This window comes from Anabrus simplex, chromosome 1, assembly GCF_040414725.1.
Source record: "Anabrus simplex isolate iqAnaSimp1 chromosome 1, ASM4041472v1, whole genome shotgun sequence".
Taxonomy (NCBI): Eukaryota; Metazoa; Arthropoda; class Insecta; order Orthoptera; family Tettigoniidae; genus Anabrus; species Anabrus simplex.
Window position 1 is genome coordinate 822,156,701 of NC_090265.1, and position 18,891 is coordinate 822,175,591.

General features: G+C 43.0%; 1 protein-coding gene across 1 annotated transcript in view; it reads left to right on the top strand.

The window, feature by feature from the left end:
* The first annotated feature begins 6,811 nt into the window (after positions 1-6,811).
* Positions 6,812-18,891, top strand: part of LOC136873843 (beta,beta-carotene 15,15'-dioxygenase) — a 169,767-nt gene continuing 157,687 nt past the window's right edge. The window contains exon 1 of the mRNA XM_067147122.2: positions 6,812-7,095. Coding sequence (XP_067003223.2) covers positions 7,023-7,095 — 73 coding nt within the window. The 5' untranslated portion in view covers positions 6,812-7,022. The remainder of the gene's footprint in view (positions 7,096-18,891) is intronic.

Sequence of the window (18,891 nt, forward strand, 5' to 3'; positions counted from 1 at the left end):
TTTCTACAATCAATGGTGTCTTCGATAGTCATTATATATTTCCTATAAGCTACTTTAATATCTCCCTTAATTTTGCTTCTGAGTTGCTTAAATTTCATATCACTATATTGGGAGATGCCTTTACGCTTTCTATGGAAATCTTTCTGTTTTAGGTCTCTAATAATTTCTCTTGTGAACCAGGAAGGGTATTTATTAAGGCCCTGTGAATTAGACACTGGAACGTTTCTTCGCAATACCGTGTGCAGTTGACTGTAGAAAGTATCTACTGTCGAATTTATTTCCGTGCTATAGTATAGCTCATTCCAGTCAGCGTCCCTGAAATCCGTGTACAGCAGCTCACATTTAGCTTTCCTGAAATTAAATCTTGTTTCCATTTTTAGCCTGAAATTCTCTTGAACACTTTTTATCGGTAAATTTAATTTTAAAGAAGGGTGGTGGTTATCTTCCGGTACAAGAGGGAATGTGTCCCTGGAAACATTTTTTTTTTTTTTGCTATTGGCTTTACGTCGCACCGACACAGATATGTCCTATGGCGACGATGGGACAGAAAACGGCTAGGACTGAAAAGGAAGCGGCCGTGGCCTTAATTAAGGTACAGCCCCAGCATTTGCCTGGTGTGAAAATGGGAAACCACGGAAAACCATCTTTAGGGCTGCCGACAGTGGGGTTCGAACCTACTATCTCCCGAATACTGTATACTGGCCGCACTTAAGCGGCTGCAGCTATCGAACTCGGTCTGGAAACTTCTAATTGCGCATTGTTGGTAAGAATTAAGTCAACAGTTTTCCCATTGCAATTTTGCACACTATCTTGTGATGTTAGTTCGAAAAAGTTCATAACATTTTTTATCATCTGACATTGACTGTCACCATCATAGGGACTGAGGCCTGTACTTGTTATCATGGGAATGTTAAAGTCACCTGCTGTGATTATGTTATTATTGTAAATTTCGTAATGGGTTTCCAGCCACTCGAGCACTTCCTGGTATGACTCAAGATTAGAGGCAGGGGAGATGTAGACAGCAGTATCATTCAAAAACTTTGTGGAACCACGTGAGGATCATCTTGGACATCTCTGCGGACTTCTTCACTGAGCCTGGTATACTCTGCGGCGGAATATTGTGCACCAGTATGGTTGAACAGTGCCCGTGTAAACATAATTGCCGTCCACCTTAATAATAATATTTCAGGAACAATCAGTCTACACCCACCATCTGGCTGCCTGTCCTAAGTCGCATACCACTCCAAAATCTTCGAAGGAAAAAGCACTGATTAGGGAATACAATAAGATCTTCGCAAACCCTAGACTACAACTGCATTCTGATATTCCTGACCTCAGAATCAACAAACTTTCTTTCAAGACATCCTCCTCCCACTCTTGGAAATAATCCCATTAGATTTAACATCATTGATTCCTGGATAAAGGAATGGCTTCAGAACACTCAGAACACTCCAGAAACCTGACGATCCCTGAGTTTGATCTACCTCGCAAGGTATGGGCAACACTCAATCGGTTGAGAACAGAGCGTAGAAGATGTGGGGACACACTCTTCAAGCGAGGAGTGCAATCCTCACCCGCATGTGACTGCGGCGCACCACGGCAGACCATTCAACGCATTAGGGAAGACCGCAGAAATCGAGCTTACGGAGAATATGAGGAATGCCTAATGGCAATCCTGAATTCCATCAGATAAATCCAAGAACTAGATGTTCGTTTATAATATAGTGATGAATGTAATTATGTTTCTTAGAATGTATCCAAAAAAGCCATACCCTAAATAAATAATGTTGGTCTTCAAATGTTCAATTATTGATGGTCAATTTCGATTCACTTTATCCTTGAGAAAACCCCACAGGAAATAATCTGGTGTCGTTAAGTCCGGTGATCTTAGCGACCACAATTTTTTAGATATTATTACTCCATCCTCAAAAAAGCTGCTGATGAGAGTGAAAGACTCAGTTGACGTCTGGTGAGACATCAGTAAATATACCGGGCGAGTTGGCCGTGCGCGTAGAGGCGCGCGGCTGTGAGCTTGCATCCGGGAGATAGTAGGTTCGAATCCCACTATCGGCAGCCCTGAAGATGGTTTTTCGTGGTTTCCCATTTTCACACCAAGCAAATGCTGGGGCTGTACCTTAATTAAGGCCACGGCCGCTTCCTTCCAACTCCTAGGCCTTTCCTATCCCATCGTCGCCATAAGACCTATCTGTGTCGGTGCGACGTAAAGCCCCTAGCAAAAAAAAATCAGTAAATAACACTAAATTCGCTAACTGTCGTCTAGTCTCGACAAATTGCAAGAAAAAATTTCTGCAACGGTCTCTGATCATCGTATCCGAGAAGAATGGACCCACCACTCGTTTTGCCTAGACTGCACACCAAACTCCGACCTTCTATGAGTGCAGGGGTCTTTCATGAATGCCATGTGGGTTACGTGTGGCCCAAATAGGGGTATTTTCAGAATTCAGACAACCAGTCAGATGGAACCAGGCCTCATCTGTGAACCACATGATGTTCAGAATTCCCGGTAGCCGAACAATAAAATCCAAGAACCATGTGCAGTAACGGGCTCAGTTTTCCTTATTCAGCTCATGCAACTTGTGAATGGCAGTTATCTTGTATAACCGTTGTTTTTTTTTTTACCTTGGTCGCTTTTTGACAGTCGAACTCACGACCTTCCAAGTGAACTGTGTGTATGTTGGGCATTCATCACAAAGGCTGGTTTGATCCTCTACAGCTCTGCCATAAGCTGTCATAGATAGCCTAGAAATCACTGAAGAGGCGTACTAGGGAAATGAGGAGTGAGATAGTTTCCCGTTGCTTTCCTCACCGAGGCAGAAGCCAAACCCACTGAAAAACGTGCACCAACCGACCTTGTGAACGACATTTTCACTCCATTCATTATAGGAACTGGCTGCATAAGGAATGGTATTACTAGCATCGCTCATACTTCGGTCACTTTCATATTGTCAAAGCCAAGGATGAGACTGAGACAAATCAATGAAAGTAAAAACTGTATTCTAGCCCATACCAGCAGACATAATGCACTGTAAACACTACATTTTACCAGCAAATAAGGATGTATTTACCACCTCGACCTGGCACCCCCTACTGTACAGCACACATCTAATGATGTCTGCCAACCCTGACCTGGCAGGAAATCGAACCCTGGACGTCCACTAAGAGAGAGTCCGCCTCCGTAGCGTAACGGTTAACACTATTAGCGGCCATCCTCGAAGGCCAGGGTTCGATTCCCAGTACTGCTAGAAATTTTAGACCCGGAGGAGGGCTGGTATGTAGTTGAAATGGAACATGCAGCTCACCTCCATAGGGGGTATGCTTGAAAATAGCTGCACCACCTCGGGATGAGGACACGAGTAGGCCTATACTTTAGTAACAGGCAGGCTCGATATTCCTAAAATGCAGGACATACATAACTTATTTACCTACATCTGAATTAAAATTAGTCGCACCGAGCAAGTGGCCGTTGCGGTTAGTATCGCTCAGCTGTGAGCTTGCACTCAGGAAATAGTGGATTCAAACCGCACTGTCCGCGGCCGTGAAAATGGTGCTCCGTGGTTTCCCATTTTCACACCAGGCAAATGCTGGGGCTGTACCTTAATTAAGGTCACGGCCGCTTCCTTCCCATTCCTAGCCCTCCTATCCCATCGTCGCCATAAGACATATCTGTGTCGCTGCGACGTAAAGTAAATTGCAAAATAATAATAATAATAATAATAATAATAATAATAATAATAATAATAATAATAATAATAAGCCACCTTTGACCTACTGTTCCTCCATTTATGAAGTAGATTGAACTAATTATAGCGTTTATACCCTCGTTACTACAAATGCATGTATATTACTCTATATGATTTTTCACGAGAGTTTAATCCTGATGTAAACAAGGCATGTCCACGCCTCAGCCAAAGAAAGAGTTGTGATTCGCTGAGCGTGTTGTATCGACCTCCGCCCCGTCAACGTCTCGTGTTCGGACATACAGGGCTGCGCATATTACCTAAAATAGACGAGGAACAGTTTTTGAGCTGTGCGAAACTAAACAGAGGGGTCTAAAGGGAGATCTACTGCTGAAGATTAGGGCCTACGTTATTTATTTATTCATTTCTGAATATTAAAGAAAGCTATCGTAGGCTAGAGCACCTCTTGCTCCATTTCTCTCACTGTGAATACTGACACTGACAGCTGCTGCAAGATGCAACACCTTATCTCCACACTGTACAGCTTGGGACTTTCCCTCGCTATGAGAAGACTTCCTGCATTACACCACGCCTTCTGCCTTCATATCTCGTTATTTAATCACTATTTTATTTTTAAAAAATATAAATACACACCGGTATATATGACAACCATATTTTAATTTGATTACGTACTCTTTCAGACTATCTAAATGTAATAAACTAAGATAAAATTAAATTAATGCCACGTACTAATTTTCTTCGAGCTCGCATACAGTCCAGTGAGTGCGACGATTGCTTCTCCAATCAACTACGTCTGTGTCCACGTGCAAAGCCAAGGTACTCCGCCTATTTGTTTACATCAGGATTAAACTCTCGTGAAAAATCATATAGCTAACCCTACTGAGTCATCGGCTTTTTCCGTTCGGAGAAAAGGAACTGTCAGCTGTTGTTGCGTCATATCTTTGCCTAAGCCCACAAACAGTAACTTAGAGGAAGCTTGGAAGGTGTTGACTTTTCCCAAACCTTGCAACAAGGGTAACCACGTCGTAAATATTGCCGGTGGGTATTCACCCCTTTTCCTGCTTGTTTCTTTCACTCCGTGGTACGATATTTCTTCATAACATATCATTACCCATTTACCTCATGATGGTGTATTTATGAATTGTCCTTACTGTTTTGTCTACATCATCTCCAAGATGAACACGACAGAGGAAAATTTAATATTCATTACTTTCTGGTATTTGTTTCAATCTTCTTCACTTTTACTTTCAGTTTGCTTTACGTCGCACCGACACAGATAGTTCTCATGGCGACGATGGATAGGAAAGGCCCAGAAGTGAGAAAGAAGCGTTCGTGGCCTTAATTAAGGTACAGCGTCTTTTCCTGCTTGTTTCTTTCACTCCGTGGTACGACATTTCTTAATAAAATATCATGAACCATTTACCGCATTTTGGTGTCATTATGAATTGTCCTTACTGTTTTATCTACAGTACATCATTTTCAAGGTGAACATGACAGAGGAGAATTTAATATTCATTACTTTGACAGTGATGTGACCCATACCGTATAACTACTTGGTCGGTTTGGTCTCTTCACCTGGGAACTGATAATATTTTGGTTATGACCTTAAGTACGGTACCTGCATGCACAAATTCAGTCTGGGAAATGTCGGTTATTGTAGTCATTTCCCTTACTGTAACAATAATTAAGTACATTTAGGACAGGAGTAGATGTCCGACTCGTTGGCTGAATGGTCAGCGTACTGCCCTTCGGTGCAAAGGGTCAAGGGTTCGATTCCCGGCAGGGACGGGGATTTTAATCGCTTCTGATAAATTCTTCTGGATCGGGGGACTGCATGTTTGTGTCCATTCCAACACTCTCCTCTTCATATTCAGTCAACATACCACACTACCTACCACCAGAGAAACACGCAATAGCGATTATATCCCTCCACATAGGGTCGGCGTCAGGAAGGCCGTAAAACAAAGCCAGATCCACATGTGCTACGCAGTTCGCACCAGCGACCCCACGGGTGTGGGAAAAGTGGTAGTAAAAGAAGAAGAAGAAGACTGAAGTAGGTATCCGAGACTTGAGCAGAAGGAAATACATGTTCGGTATTAATGGTGTAATTAATTCCTCAAAATAAACACGCTGATTGTTTTGCTAACTTGTAAATAATAAGTGGAAAATCACCTGTTTATATTACAAGCGGTTTCTCTGGAAGCGTTGATGATGCACCTTACTCATTACACGAAGAATGTTTCCATCCGAACTTTATAAATAGGCAGCAAGCGGAAATATTTTCGTCTCCACATCTTAATGAGGTAAACAGCCACACAAACCCCATGGCGCTACAGCCCTTTAAGGGCCTTGGCCTACCAAGCGACCGCTGCTCAGCCCGAAGGCCTGCAGATTACGAGGTGTCGTGTGGTCAGCACGATGAATCCCCTCGGCCGTTATTCTCGGCTTTCTAGACCGGGGCCGCTTTCTCACCGTCAGATAGCTCCTCAATTCTAATCACGTAGGCTGAGTGGACCTCGAACCAGCCCTCAGGTCCAGGCAGAGATTCCTGACCTGGCCGGGAATCGAACCCAGGGCCTCCGGGTAAGATGCAGGCACGTTACCCCTACACTTAATGAGGTATCGGTATACAATTATCTGTCAGCATTCAAGAATATAGACTCCGTTATGGGCAGAAGCAAACTCCTGCACCCACCGGGCGAGTTGGCCGTGCGCGTAGAGGCACGCGGTTGTGAGCTTGCATCCGGGAGATAGTAGGTTCGAATCCCACTATCGGCAGCCCTGAAGATGGTTTTCCGTGGTTTCCCATTTTCACACCAGGCAAATGCTGAGGCTGTACCTTAATTAAGGCCACGGCCGCTTCCTTCCAACTCCTAGGCCTTCCATATCCCATCGTCGGTGCGACGTAAAGCCCATAGCAAAAAAAAAAAAAAAATCTCCTGCACCCAAGATGTCAATATGTCGCACTAGACGGACGTATTGCTGCATCTCAACAGGTTCGCGGACTGTTCCACTTTAATGGGACCTGTGATCGACCAGCACTGCGGCGAGTCTACAGTCATACTGCCAAGTAGGCGAACGAAAGCGATTGGCTGAGTCGACAAGAAACAACGCAACAAGCGCGGCACAGTGAAAGTACCGGTGGATCTAATGATTACGTCTGTTTTGTAAGACGTGAAGGCCACGACGGTGCCAGAATAAGAGCAGGCTGTTTAATTACACGCCGCAGAACTGGCATAGCCTTCTTCAGTCCGTCTTCTCGCGCTGTCACGTTCTACATTAACCAGCTGTCAACCGACAACAATGGCGGATTTTAGTGAACTATTTCGAACTACAGAAGAGCAAATTACTGCTATAGATGCTGTCGTTACAAACGGTGAGTAGTTGGCAAAAAATTGCATTATTCCACTAATTGAATCAACCATTAGGTTACTTATATTCTCATTCATATTTAGTCATCTTGTCAACGACGAACTGTGTCATGCCATTGTTTATTATTTTGTACCCTGGATTCCTCTGAAACAGCTTTGTTACTTGCTAGTTCTTCATTGCGACTTTTGTCACTGACATTAGGGGAGTATTTGCTTACTCCATTTACAGTGTTCTTCTAAATGGGGAGTAGATTAGTACAAAGAAGTTTAAAGATACGGGAGGTTGTGTTATTCAACATTCTGTACCGTTCTAATAAAAATTAATATACAAACAGGGAAATACGAATTTCTTGTCTCTTGTATGTTATCTAGAATTAATTTACTTTGGTTATTATTATTAAGTTCCATCAGTAAGCTTACATCAGTGAGATGACAGCTGAGTATTGTATCATATCGAGCAAACATGTCCATGCGCTACATTGATTCGCCTGCAAGTGCAAAGCAATGTTCGCTTACAGCCGTGCGTGAGGTTAACGAAATTCGGAATAAGGAGATTGCAAGTAAGTTAAATTTACGTAATTACTTAATAACTAGGAGAAATAAATTGAAATATATGTTGTCGGTGTTGATTCACATTAAAAAGCTTGAACTGATCGCTATAAACGAGTGGAGTTGTTCTAACAAGGTGATAACCTATTACATCGTAGGATTTATTACAGTATCTGCATGCCTAATAGAATGAAACTGAAATAATGTTGATCCAAATTAGCTTATTTATCCCAGTGCCATGAGAAACGTGAGTGAAGAAATTGAGGTGAAAGCACATTTGTGATAGCCACTCTGAGTATAGTATGCGAACCTTTTCTTGATCCCTGAGCTCCCTAGTGCCTAATGCTGAATCGGAACTTCGTATCAAGGAAAGGTTCGCATACTATACACATATTCAAACTACGGCAATCTACGGACAGTGGAGGAAGATCGTGTTATCTTGGCTGAGAAGGTGGGCAATATTAGACTATTAGCTCCCCAGCTGAGGTTGGCGTTAGAAAGGGCATCCGGCCGTAAAAAGTATATGTCATCAAATTTCATCTCACCTCATCCCAGACCCTGTATCAGGAAACGGAAGTTCAGAGACTCGAATATCTCTAACATATGAATTTAAAATTTAGTTTCTCTCAGTAGTAAGGCATGAACCATGTCACTGAGCTCGTATTTGTCTGCTAACTTCAATCCAACCTTGGACATGTGGGTGCGTTCTTTTCTAATGATACTTCTCGTACCTTATACCGTACTTAATCGTAAAGGATCCGCTGGCATTATTATGAAACTGCTCAGAAAGTAAAAATAAAGTCCTCTGGACATAAAGTAATTAACTGAGTGTAGTGAGGATTACCCCACATTCTTTAAATATTGATCATCATGAAAATTGTTTCATTGTTTTCCTCATGGTGCAACTAAACAAGTCAGCAGATTAAGAACTTCCGCAATCCGCTACATACACTTCCTGACATAAAAACGGGATCTGCTGAAAACTCTTCTGTCCCGCAGTGCAAGCACGACCAGAAGGAAGGACCACTCTATCACACATATTTCTTGGTTGGTTAATAAACTGATTTTTATCGTCACTTTGCCAATAAAAGGGTACACCTATGCCTTTTAGAACGACTTTAAATGGTAGTATGTGCTACAGATTGCCGTAATCGCTGTTTATCAATTTCTTAGCACATTATTTCGCGTGTTTATTGCCAAAATATCATAGCTCGGTATTAGGCTACGTGTTTGTACACTGGGCAACTTTCCATTCGTTCAGTAGAGCTCCGTCATACAAACAGTAGACCGACTGGTGGACATGATCGTTAAAGCGTCAAGTCTACATGGTCTGACACCGTGGCTAGTTGGTTCGACTCCCGTTTGTGAAAAATATGTTCACAATCAGAATGTTGGCTGACAGGGTAGGAGAGATGGTGGTATACCGTTTCTAATCACTTGATTGCGTGCCGAAAGCATGTATTTAATTCCAAACCTCTCCGCAGTGTGTGCATGGCGTGAGGACATATGATGCTCTTCATGGTGATACACCTGTCGGATCGGGTCGTAAAGCCTTGAGCAGACTCCTGAGTGTTATTCGACAGGACAGTATGCACCGATACCGAGTTTCATCCTCTCACTACCTCATTACCATCAATATCCTACATTAGCATCAATATCCACTAACAAAGAGCCGCAAAATAGATAATGCAAACATCAACCAAATAAGTAATTCAGATTATGGTCATATATCCCAACCAATTGCTACTAGTATATCCCTAAAAATCTTACCAATTCCAGCTGCCTTGTTATCAACTTTTGTATTTTTTCTAATAATATCTTCGTAGTCACAGGTAGCCCGCCTGGTGGCCATGATCGTTAAGGTGCGAGTTTTATAAATGGTCTGACACCCTGGTTAGCCGGTTCGAGTCCCGCTCGTCGAAAAAAAGTTTCGCCATCAGAATGTTGGCCCGTATGGTAGAGGAGGTGGTGGTATATAATTTCTAATCACTAGATTGCGTGTCAAAAGCCTGGATACAATTACAAACCTCTCCAAAGTGTTCTTATGGAGTGAGGGCATATGATGCTGTTGATGACGATTCGTCCGTCGGATGGAGAGGTGCAGCCTTGAACAGACCCCTTGGTGCTATTCGACAGGAGCAAACTATGTACCGGAACCTGGTAATTTACCCCTTTGCCTTCCTACTTTAAAATATCACGTCATTCATTTCATATGTGTGGTTTGGGATACGTAATCAGCTTGCATTCGGAAGATAGTGGGTTCGAACTCCAATGTCGACAGCTCTAAAGATGGTTTTCCGTGGTTTCCCATTTTCACACCAGGCAAATGATGGGGCTTTACCTTCATTAAGAACACGGTCGCTTCCTTCCCAATCCTAGCACTCCTTCTCATCGTCGCCATAAGTCCTATCTGTGTCGGTACGACCTAAAATAAATTGTAAAAAGAATATTCCCATTGCGGTCCAACTGTCAACATAAATACCTTTTAATTGCCAGTAATAACTTACAACTAATCCCATAATCTCTCAATGAGTGTGGCCACTTTTTGAGATTTAATTAATTTTGGAGTCCAAACGCCAAAATATGTGTCCCTAGAGATATTTTATATGCCGACGTCAATGATAATAATAATAATAATAATAATAATAATAATAATAATAATAATAATAATAATAACAGATCCAAAATCTCAAAACGATCATCAGATATTGTACACTAAGGTCCAAGAATTATGTGTCTGTCTTTGTGGACTTTAAGAAAGCGTACGACTCCATTGACCGGGAAGTCCTGCTAAACATCTTAAATGAATTTGGAGTTGATTTGAAACTGCTGGCATTAATTAGAGCCACCCTGACCGATACAAAATCCAAGGTGAAGTTCCACGGATGTCTCTCGCATTCCTTTGACATTAAAACAGGAGTCCGACAAGATGATGGGCTATCCCCGATACTCTTCAACTGTGTTCTTGAAAACATCAGAACCTGGCGGGTGAGATTACAGGAAACCAACTACAGTCCATTGAGAATAGGAACCAAATCCAAGGGGATCGCAACAGACTGCTTAGCATTTGCCGATGATATTGCTGTTCTCTCAAACGACATAGAAACTGCTAGAGCTCAAGTTGAAATTTTAAAGGAAATTGCCGAACAAACTGGTTTGCAGATATCGTTTGGGAAAACAGAAGTAATGACTAACATCAAAGAGGCTCCACCAAAACTCCATACTAAATACGGAGACATCACCCGAGTAGACAAATTCAAATACCTGGGTGAGATCATCATGAAAAATGGACTGGACAAAGAAGCACTTCAGGAGCGAGTATGCAAACTGGAAATAGCCTACCAAACATCCCGCACAATCTACAACAAAAAATGCCTTTCCCAAAACACCAAGATACGTCACTATGAAACAGTTATGAAGCCAGTAGTTCTATATGCAGCCGAAACCCTGTCTCTAAATACCAACAAAGGACTCCTTGAAGAACTGGAGAAAAGAGAACGCAAAATTGTGAGAGGAATCTTGGGATCAAAGTACAGAAATGGAATCCATCAAAAGAGATCCAACAAGGAAGTCTACAGCAAAATAGAGAAAAATTACCGACACAATCAGAAAAAGACGGGCACGATTTTACGGTCATCTGAAAAGAATGGACGGAAGAAAGTTAACTAAAGAAATCTTTCACTTTTTTATTCGAACCCCAAAACCACAATTCCCTGGTTTAGAAATACCAAAGAAGACCTGCAAATGCTACATATCTCAGCTGAAGACGCCCTTAACAGAGATCTCTTCCGCAAGAAAATATTGACAAACGGGCTAAACCGAAACGAGCAACCGAAGAGAAGACACGGTGCCCCTTGGACAGAGGAGCGTAAGCAGGCCCACTCACAAAGAATGAGGGAAATTTGGGCTCTAAAGAAGGCCAAGTTCAGTGTCAAACGCAACAAGACTTAACGTGGTCCTTGATGGCCCCAGCGAATTATATAATAATAATAATAATAATAATAATAATAATAATAATAATATTGGTTTTACGTCCCACCAGCTACTTTTATGGTTAACCCGCGGGAGTTCTTTTACGTGCCTGTAAATCTACCACAAATAAGATGACGTATTTTAGCACCTGCAAATAGGCTATACTGGAATGAGCAAGGTTAGAATCTGCCAACTTGAGCTTAGAAAGCCATTGTCTTACCAATGTGAGCCACTCAGGCCATGCCGTCATCATACGACGATTGTCAACTGGATTGTCCTGTCTTCAGGTTTGAACCTGCACAGAGGGAGTTGACGATATAGATGTGACATTATTATTATTAATATTATTATTGTCCGGCTCCATGGCTAAATTGTTAGCGTGCTGGCCTTTGGTCACAGGGGTTCCGGGTTCGATTAACCATCATTGGTTAATTTTGCTGGCACGGGGGCTGGGTGTATGTGTCGTCTTCATCATCATTTCATCCTCATCACGACGCGCAGGTGGCCTACGGTCGTCAAATCACAAGACCTGCACCTAGCGAACCGAACATGTCCTCGGACACTCCCGGCACTAAAAGCCATACGCCATTTCATTATTACTATTATTATTATTATTATTATTATTATTATTATTATTATTTAATTCGTTTACCGTCCAAGGATGATCTTTCCCTCGGACTCAGAGAGGGATCACCACTTCCGCCTCGCCCAGGCGCCCTCTCCAGCTATGCTGAACAGGAGCCTTCTGCTTCTGCACAGAGTGCTTCTCTATGGGAAGATTGGAAGGGATAGGCTAGAAAGAGGGAAGGAATCGGCCGTGGCCTTAGGTTGGCTACTATCCCGGAATTCGCCTGGAGAAGAAGTGGGAAACCACGGAAAACCACTTCGAGGATGGCTGAGGTGGGAATCGAAGCTCCCTGTACTCACTTGACCTCCCGAGGCTGAGAGCATTCCATTCCAGTCCTCGTACTACTTTTCAAATGTCGTGGCAGAGCCGAAAAACGAACCCGGCCCTCCGGGGGTGGCAGCTAATCACACTAACCTCTACACCACAGAGGCGAACTATGAGATTATTGACCAGCTATACTTACCGCGATCGCCTACCTCTTCTCTGAAGGTCCCGGATTCGATTCCCGGCCAGGTAACGGATTTTTACCTGGATCTGAGCTCTGGTTCGAGTCCTCTCAGCCTGCGTGATGACAATGACAGTTGAAGAGCTATCTGACGCGGTGAGATAGTGATCCCGGTCTAGAAAACCAAGAATAACGGCTGAAAGGATTCGTCGGGCTGACCACGCGGCACCTCATAATCTACAGGACTTCGGACTGAGCAGCGATCGCTTAGTAGGCCAACGCCCACCAGGGCTGTTGTGCCATTCTTTTTAATATGTCCTTAACTTAAATTTCGATTATTAGAAACTGTGCTTCTGTAATCGAATGTATCGTTGCTTATTTTGGACACTTTACACCTGGAAACATCCAAAACTTATATTCTGCAACCATGCCTGTAATTTAGAAATAATGACTGGTAATTAACGGTTCATTAATTGCTTTGCTAATGGTTTTCGGAGCCCGCGGAATGTCCCTAGTGAATTATCCGGTGCATGAGACTAGGGTCGTATGAAAGAACTCGTTTACACTTGGGTAAATATTCAGACACATCCTGTCATCGTTACCATTAAATAACTCTTGATCGAACAGGAATCGTTATCCGGTTTACAGATTTTGCTACGTAATTGTTGTATGGCTGTCCGAAACTCTGGCGAAGTGGTTAGTGTGATTAGCTGCCACCCGTAGAGGCCCGGGTTCGATTCCCGTCTCTTCCTTCTATCTTTGCTAGTGGCTTTACGTCGCACCGATACGGATAGGTCTTATGGTGACGATGGGATAGGAAAGGGCTAGGAGTTGGAAGGAAGCGGCCGTAGCCATAATTAAGGTACAGCCCTAGCATTTGCCTGGTGCGAACATGGAAAACCAAGGAAAACCACTTTTGGGGCTGCCAACAGTGGGATTTGAACCCACTATCCCCCGGATGCAAGCTCACAGTTGCGCACCTCTAACTGCACGTCCAAATCGCCCGGTCCCGTCTCTCTCCCTGAAATTTGAAACGTTGTACGAGAACTGGAACTGGGTCCACTCAGCCTCAGGAGGTCAACTGAGTAGAGTGGGTTCGATTCCCACCTCAGCCATCCTCGAAGTGGTTTTCCATGGTTTCCCACCTTTCTCCAGACAAATGCGGAAATGCACCTAACTTAAAGCCACGGCCGTTTCCTTCCCTCTTCCTTGTCTATCCCTTCCGATCTTCCCATCCCCAACTTAAGGCCCCTGTTCAGCATAGCAGATGAGGCTGCATTAGCGAGGTACTGGTCCTCCTGTCCAGTTGTATCCCAGAGACCCACAGTCTCTCTCCAGGACACTGCACTTGAGGTGGCAGAGGTGGGACCCGTCTCTAAGCTCGAGGGGAAAAACCAACCCTGGAGCGTAAACGGATTAAGAAAGAAAGAAAGAAATAAAGAAAGACGACTGAATATTGTAAATGAAAAGAGAGAAAATTAACATATTTTTTTAAAATTTGTTTCACGTCGCACCGACACAGATAAGTCTTATGGCGACGATGGGATAGGAAAGGCCTAAGAAGGGGAAGGAAGCGGTCGTGGCAATTAAGGAACAGCCCCAGCATTTGCCTAGAATGAAAATGGGAAACCACGAAAAACCATCTTCAGGTCTGCCGACAGTGGGGTTCGAACCCACTATCTCCCGGATGCAAGCTCACAGCTGCGCGCTCCTAACCGCACGGCCAACTCGCCCGGTTTGAACATATCATTAGACACTGGAAGCCCGCCTGGTGGAAAAAAAATTTCACCACCATGATGATTAACCAGTTCAAATGAGCTTTGCGAGCCGGTGTTGATAAATTTGTACTTGGCTTAAGACCAGCTTGGGAGCAGCAATGGAGTGAAAACCTTCGCCAGGGGAGGGATTTGAACACGGACATCCGATCTGTCAGGATCGTGCCGTAGGAAGTACGCTACGGTGACGAGCTGAAACCCGCGATGTGTTTGTGTTTGATGCTGATTTTTAGGCATGGCCTTCAAGCCGACATTAAGCTACATGCAAATATGTCAGCCCCGCCTCGCAAAGCCCATTTGAATTTGCCCACATAGGGCCGATTGCAGAAACGATGACTAGTTTTAAGCCTTAGGCATCGTCTACCTAAACAACGTCTAAATCATTCACGATCTTCCATTGCATAAACAATGTTCAGTCGATGTTTAATTAGACATCCCTTAAAGTTTCAATTTTGGTTTGAAAATGGAAACTGAAGTATCTTTCATGTAACTCTTTGCTTGTCGCAACCAATGAAATTCGTCGGTGCGTGCGCCGAACGCCAGTCAGCTGTTTGTCTTCCTACACATTACTCAAATATGGCTGAGCATGACTTGCCCACAGATAAGAGTATCGCTTTCGGTGCAAATTAAATCTCATAATATTATCGACACTAAAGCGACACGCCACCGTACGGGGAAGTGTAGCTTTCGTTATAGTGTTGTTACAGTGAGTGTAATCTACTCATAAATACGGTAGCTTCGACGAAGGGAAGATGAAGCAATAGTAATGTGTAACCGAGTGTGTTGTACGGGCCATATAGATGTAGCTTGCATTCTGGAGATCGTAGATTCGAAACGCATCATCGACAGCCGTGAAGATTGTTTTCCGTAGTTTCCCCATTTTTACACCAGGCAAATACTAGGGCTATTATGGCCACGGCTCTTCTTCCCCAGTCCTCTTTAAACGATAATCACCACCACTTTCCTTTTCCTATCTGATAGTTACCGAAAACCTATGCGATTATATATGTAAAAATCCCATACAACCTACTTTTTAGTTTTCACTATTATGTGTGTTTACTTGGCGGTAAATATAAGTGAATCTCTCCCGGTTGATGTATGTGACAGCCCTCAGACGATCGGGACACGTAATTGTGATATGTAGTCGAAGTGACCTATAATTCCATGGAAATTACCCCATGTATATAATAAAATATATCGATTGCCAAGAATTGTATTCAAGTTGACAGTTACCGGCCTGTCACTTTGTCAGTCTCAAGAAACAAGTCTCTCGTAAAGCGGAACCTTATTTTTTTATTATCTCCCCGTGCATGTCAAACGAATTGCTGCGATTTAGCAGCGGGCGACCCACAGAGAGGCCGTCGGACTAACCATTCTTCCCGGAATCGTCTCAACATGATAATACAAATTACATATTTCACGGTACATAACCTCTGATTGTGATTCACTCCTGTCATTTGAGGTTAAACAGTGCTCTCGGCAGTGTTTAAACATGACCGGTTGAACATCGGTTTTAGACAGTGTCTAAGTGATAAATAATGTCTCTGCAATGCGGCAGCCATACTTAGGCATTGTTTAACCGTAGACATCGTCTAAATGCCGCTTCTGCAATCGGCCCATAGTGATCAGATTGGCTAAATTCAGCAGCTGATAAAATGAGAACGGTGTGAGATATCGAATTAATTTTTTTTAATCAGTATGACCAATCCTCTAACGTTCATGTACCAGATTCACGTTCCTGCATATCTCCGCAAAAGTGGAAGTTTCGTTCCTCAGTATCTCAACTTCCTAACAGATAATAGAACATTCTTACGGATGAAGAGAACTCACTTTTACCGCCTCCACTAGGCAAATCCCGTAATTACTAGGCATCCTATATTTAGATGTGAATCAGACGCATTTGGAAGCCTTAGAATCGATCCCAGTTATAAGAAACAGACGTCACAACGGCACTTCGTGTTCAAGTCTCATGTTCGGTTGTGTGTTGATTGCGGACAGTGTCGATTGCGGACACAAAATATTTGGGAAGAGTGCCACCTCGTTCCAGGGTTTTTTCTTTCCATCCATCTTACCAAAGTTTTGCTCTAGTTGCCATAACAGAGCGAGTTGGCCGTGCGGTTAGGTTCGCGCAGCTAGCTTGCACTCGGGAGATGGTGGGTTGGAACCCCACTGTCAGTAGCCCTGAAGATAGTTTTCCGTGATTTCCCATTTTCACAGCAGGCAAATGCTGGTTCTGTACCTTAATGAAGGCTACGGCCGCTTCTATCACGCGTAGCCCTCTCCTGTCCCAATCCTAGCTGTGTCGTTGCGACATAAACCAACTTGTAAAATAAACAGGGATTCTGGACGTAATGCCATTTGTCCTCAGAATGGAGTAAGCGTAAGCATCATGCGTTCAAAAAACGTATATTCTCAATAAGAGTGTATTTTTAGCGGTACCGGTTCGTATTTAAAATTATAACGAATTTTATAGATGAGAAATAATTATAAGCCTAAATTTATACGTAAATAATTAGTAGTAAAAACGACAAACTTCTTAAAAGTGCAAACAGTTATTCTGACCAAACAAAAAAAGCTAATTATGGGACTAGGTCTCCATTATTTTAAAGGTTGAATACGGTTAACTATGAGGATTCATGGCGTCCGTGGGTCTTCCGACTTCCTGCCCTTAACTTCATGTGCTGAGCCACACAGCAGGCTTACCTCGAAAATAAGCGAGGTGCTCTAAAAACAAAACAAAAAGCCCATCCAGTCCCGGTTGTCGCTAACAATGAACCTTTTCGCACTTGCACTATTTATAAAAATACAATATAAATGCTTGATTTCACAAAGGCCTATTTGCAGGAAATAGTGTCTGCAATCGAGGTGCATCGAGGCTATTATTGGGGTGTCCGCAATCGAGATTGTTCGCAATAAATACGCAACTGAAAGGGGAAAATCCTGGAACGAGCTGGCACTCTTCCCAAATATTTTGTATCCGCAATCGGGACTATTCGCAATCGCGTCGACACCTCATGTTCATAAATTATTATACCCCGAGTCACTCTCCATGTGGTAAGAGTTGATTGTCTCGGTGGTGAGTTAACGCTCCTCCAGGATGTAAATGTAAACTGACGATGATTTTGTGTGTTTTTCGTAAACTAAGAAAATCTACCTGGGAACAGAGATCTGCGTAAAGTTGACAATACTCTGCCCTTGACAGTGAACTAACTGCAATGTTATGTAAGCTGAGGCTCAACGATCAATACACCTTTTGGCGTCATTCAATTAGCTCCGTGAACTTAAATCGCACTGCTGATGAAGTGATATCCTCAGCAGTCGACCATTTTCTCGAAGTTCTCTCTTAGTTGTATATTCTGCCTCCATACATTCGCAGTAGTGATGGATTGTTCTTTCCTTCTTTTATTGCTATTTATTTCACATCATACTGGCACGGAGGTCACATAATAACGATGGGAACAGGAAAGAGCTAGGACTAGGAAAGAAGCAACCACGGTCTTAATTGAGATACAGCCTCAATATATTCCTGGCGTGAAAATAGGAACCCTAGGAAATCCATTCGCAGAGCTGCCGACAGCGGAGTTCGAACCCAGTCTCTTCCAAATGCAAGCCTACAGTTACGAGACTCAAACTGCGTAGCCAACTCGCTCGGCCAATAGAAGTGTATCCATAAACAGTTAATGGGACTTTTATACGGTATAGAGTAATTCATTCTTGATGCTGACATTTTGATTAAGATGCTATTAGACCACTAGAACCTTGGCCTGCCAAGACGACTGCTGCCCAGCCAGATGGCCTGTAGATTTTAGAATATCACATTGTCAGCGATGATATCTTCAGCCATATTACTTGGCTTTCTTGACCAAATCCACTGCCTATCGTATCAACAGCTCCTTAGTTCGCCTCAATAGACCCCAGCCCTCAGTCCAGAATTAAAATCCCTGGAGTGTCTTGGAATAGAACCCGAGGCTTGTCAATCTGTTAATAATAATAATAATAATAATAATAATAATAATAATAATAATAATAATAATAATAATAATAATAATAATAATAATAGCAATCTATGGGCTACGAAAACAATACAGTCTTTCATTCCTTCTTCAAAGTGTTTTGCCTTATCCTTTTCTTTTCCTGCCAGAGATCTCTGAACCTCTGGCTTCTTAGCCGCTCTTCTGCAGAAATATTAGGTCTTTATTCCCACGTGACGTTCACCCTTTTCAAGTCCTGGTGCACTTATTGAAGCCACGGAGTTTGTGGTTTCCATTTCTCTTGAAGGATGAGAATCCTTTTCGGCAACCTGTTGGTCCCCATCCTTTTGATATTCCCATAAAACATCAGTCTTCTCTTTCTCATGTTGACTGATATCCCTATGAACTTTTCGTACGGCTCTTTATTTGACCTCAGTTCGAATGTGAAACCATCTACGGGA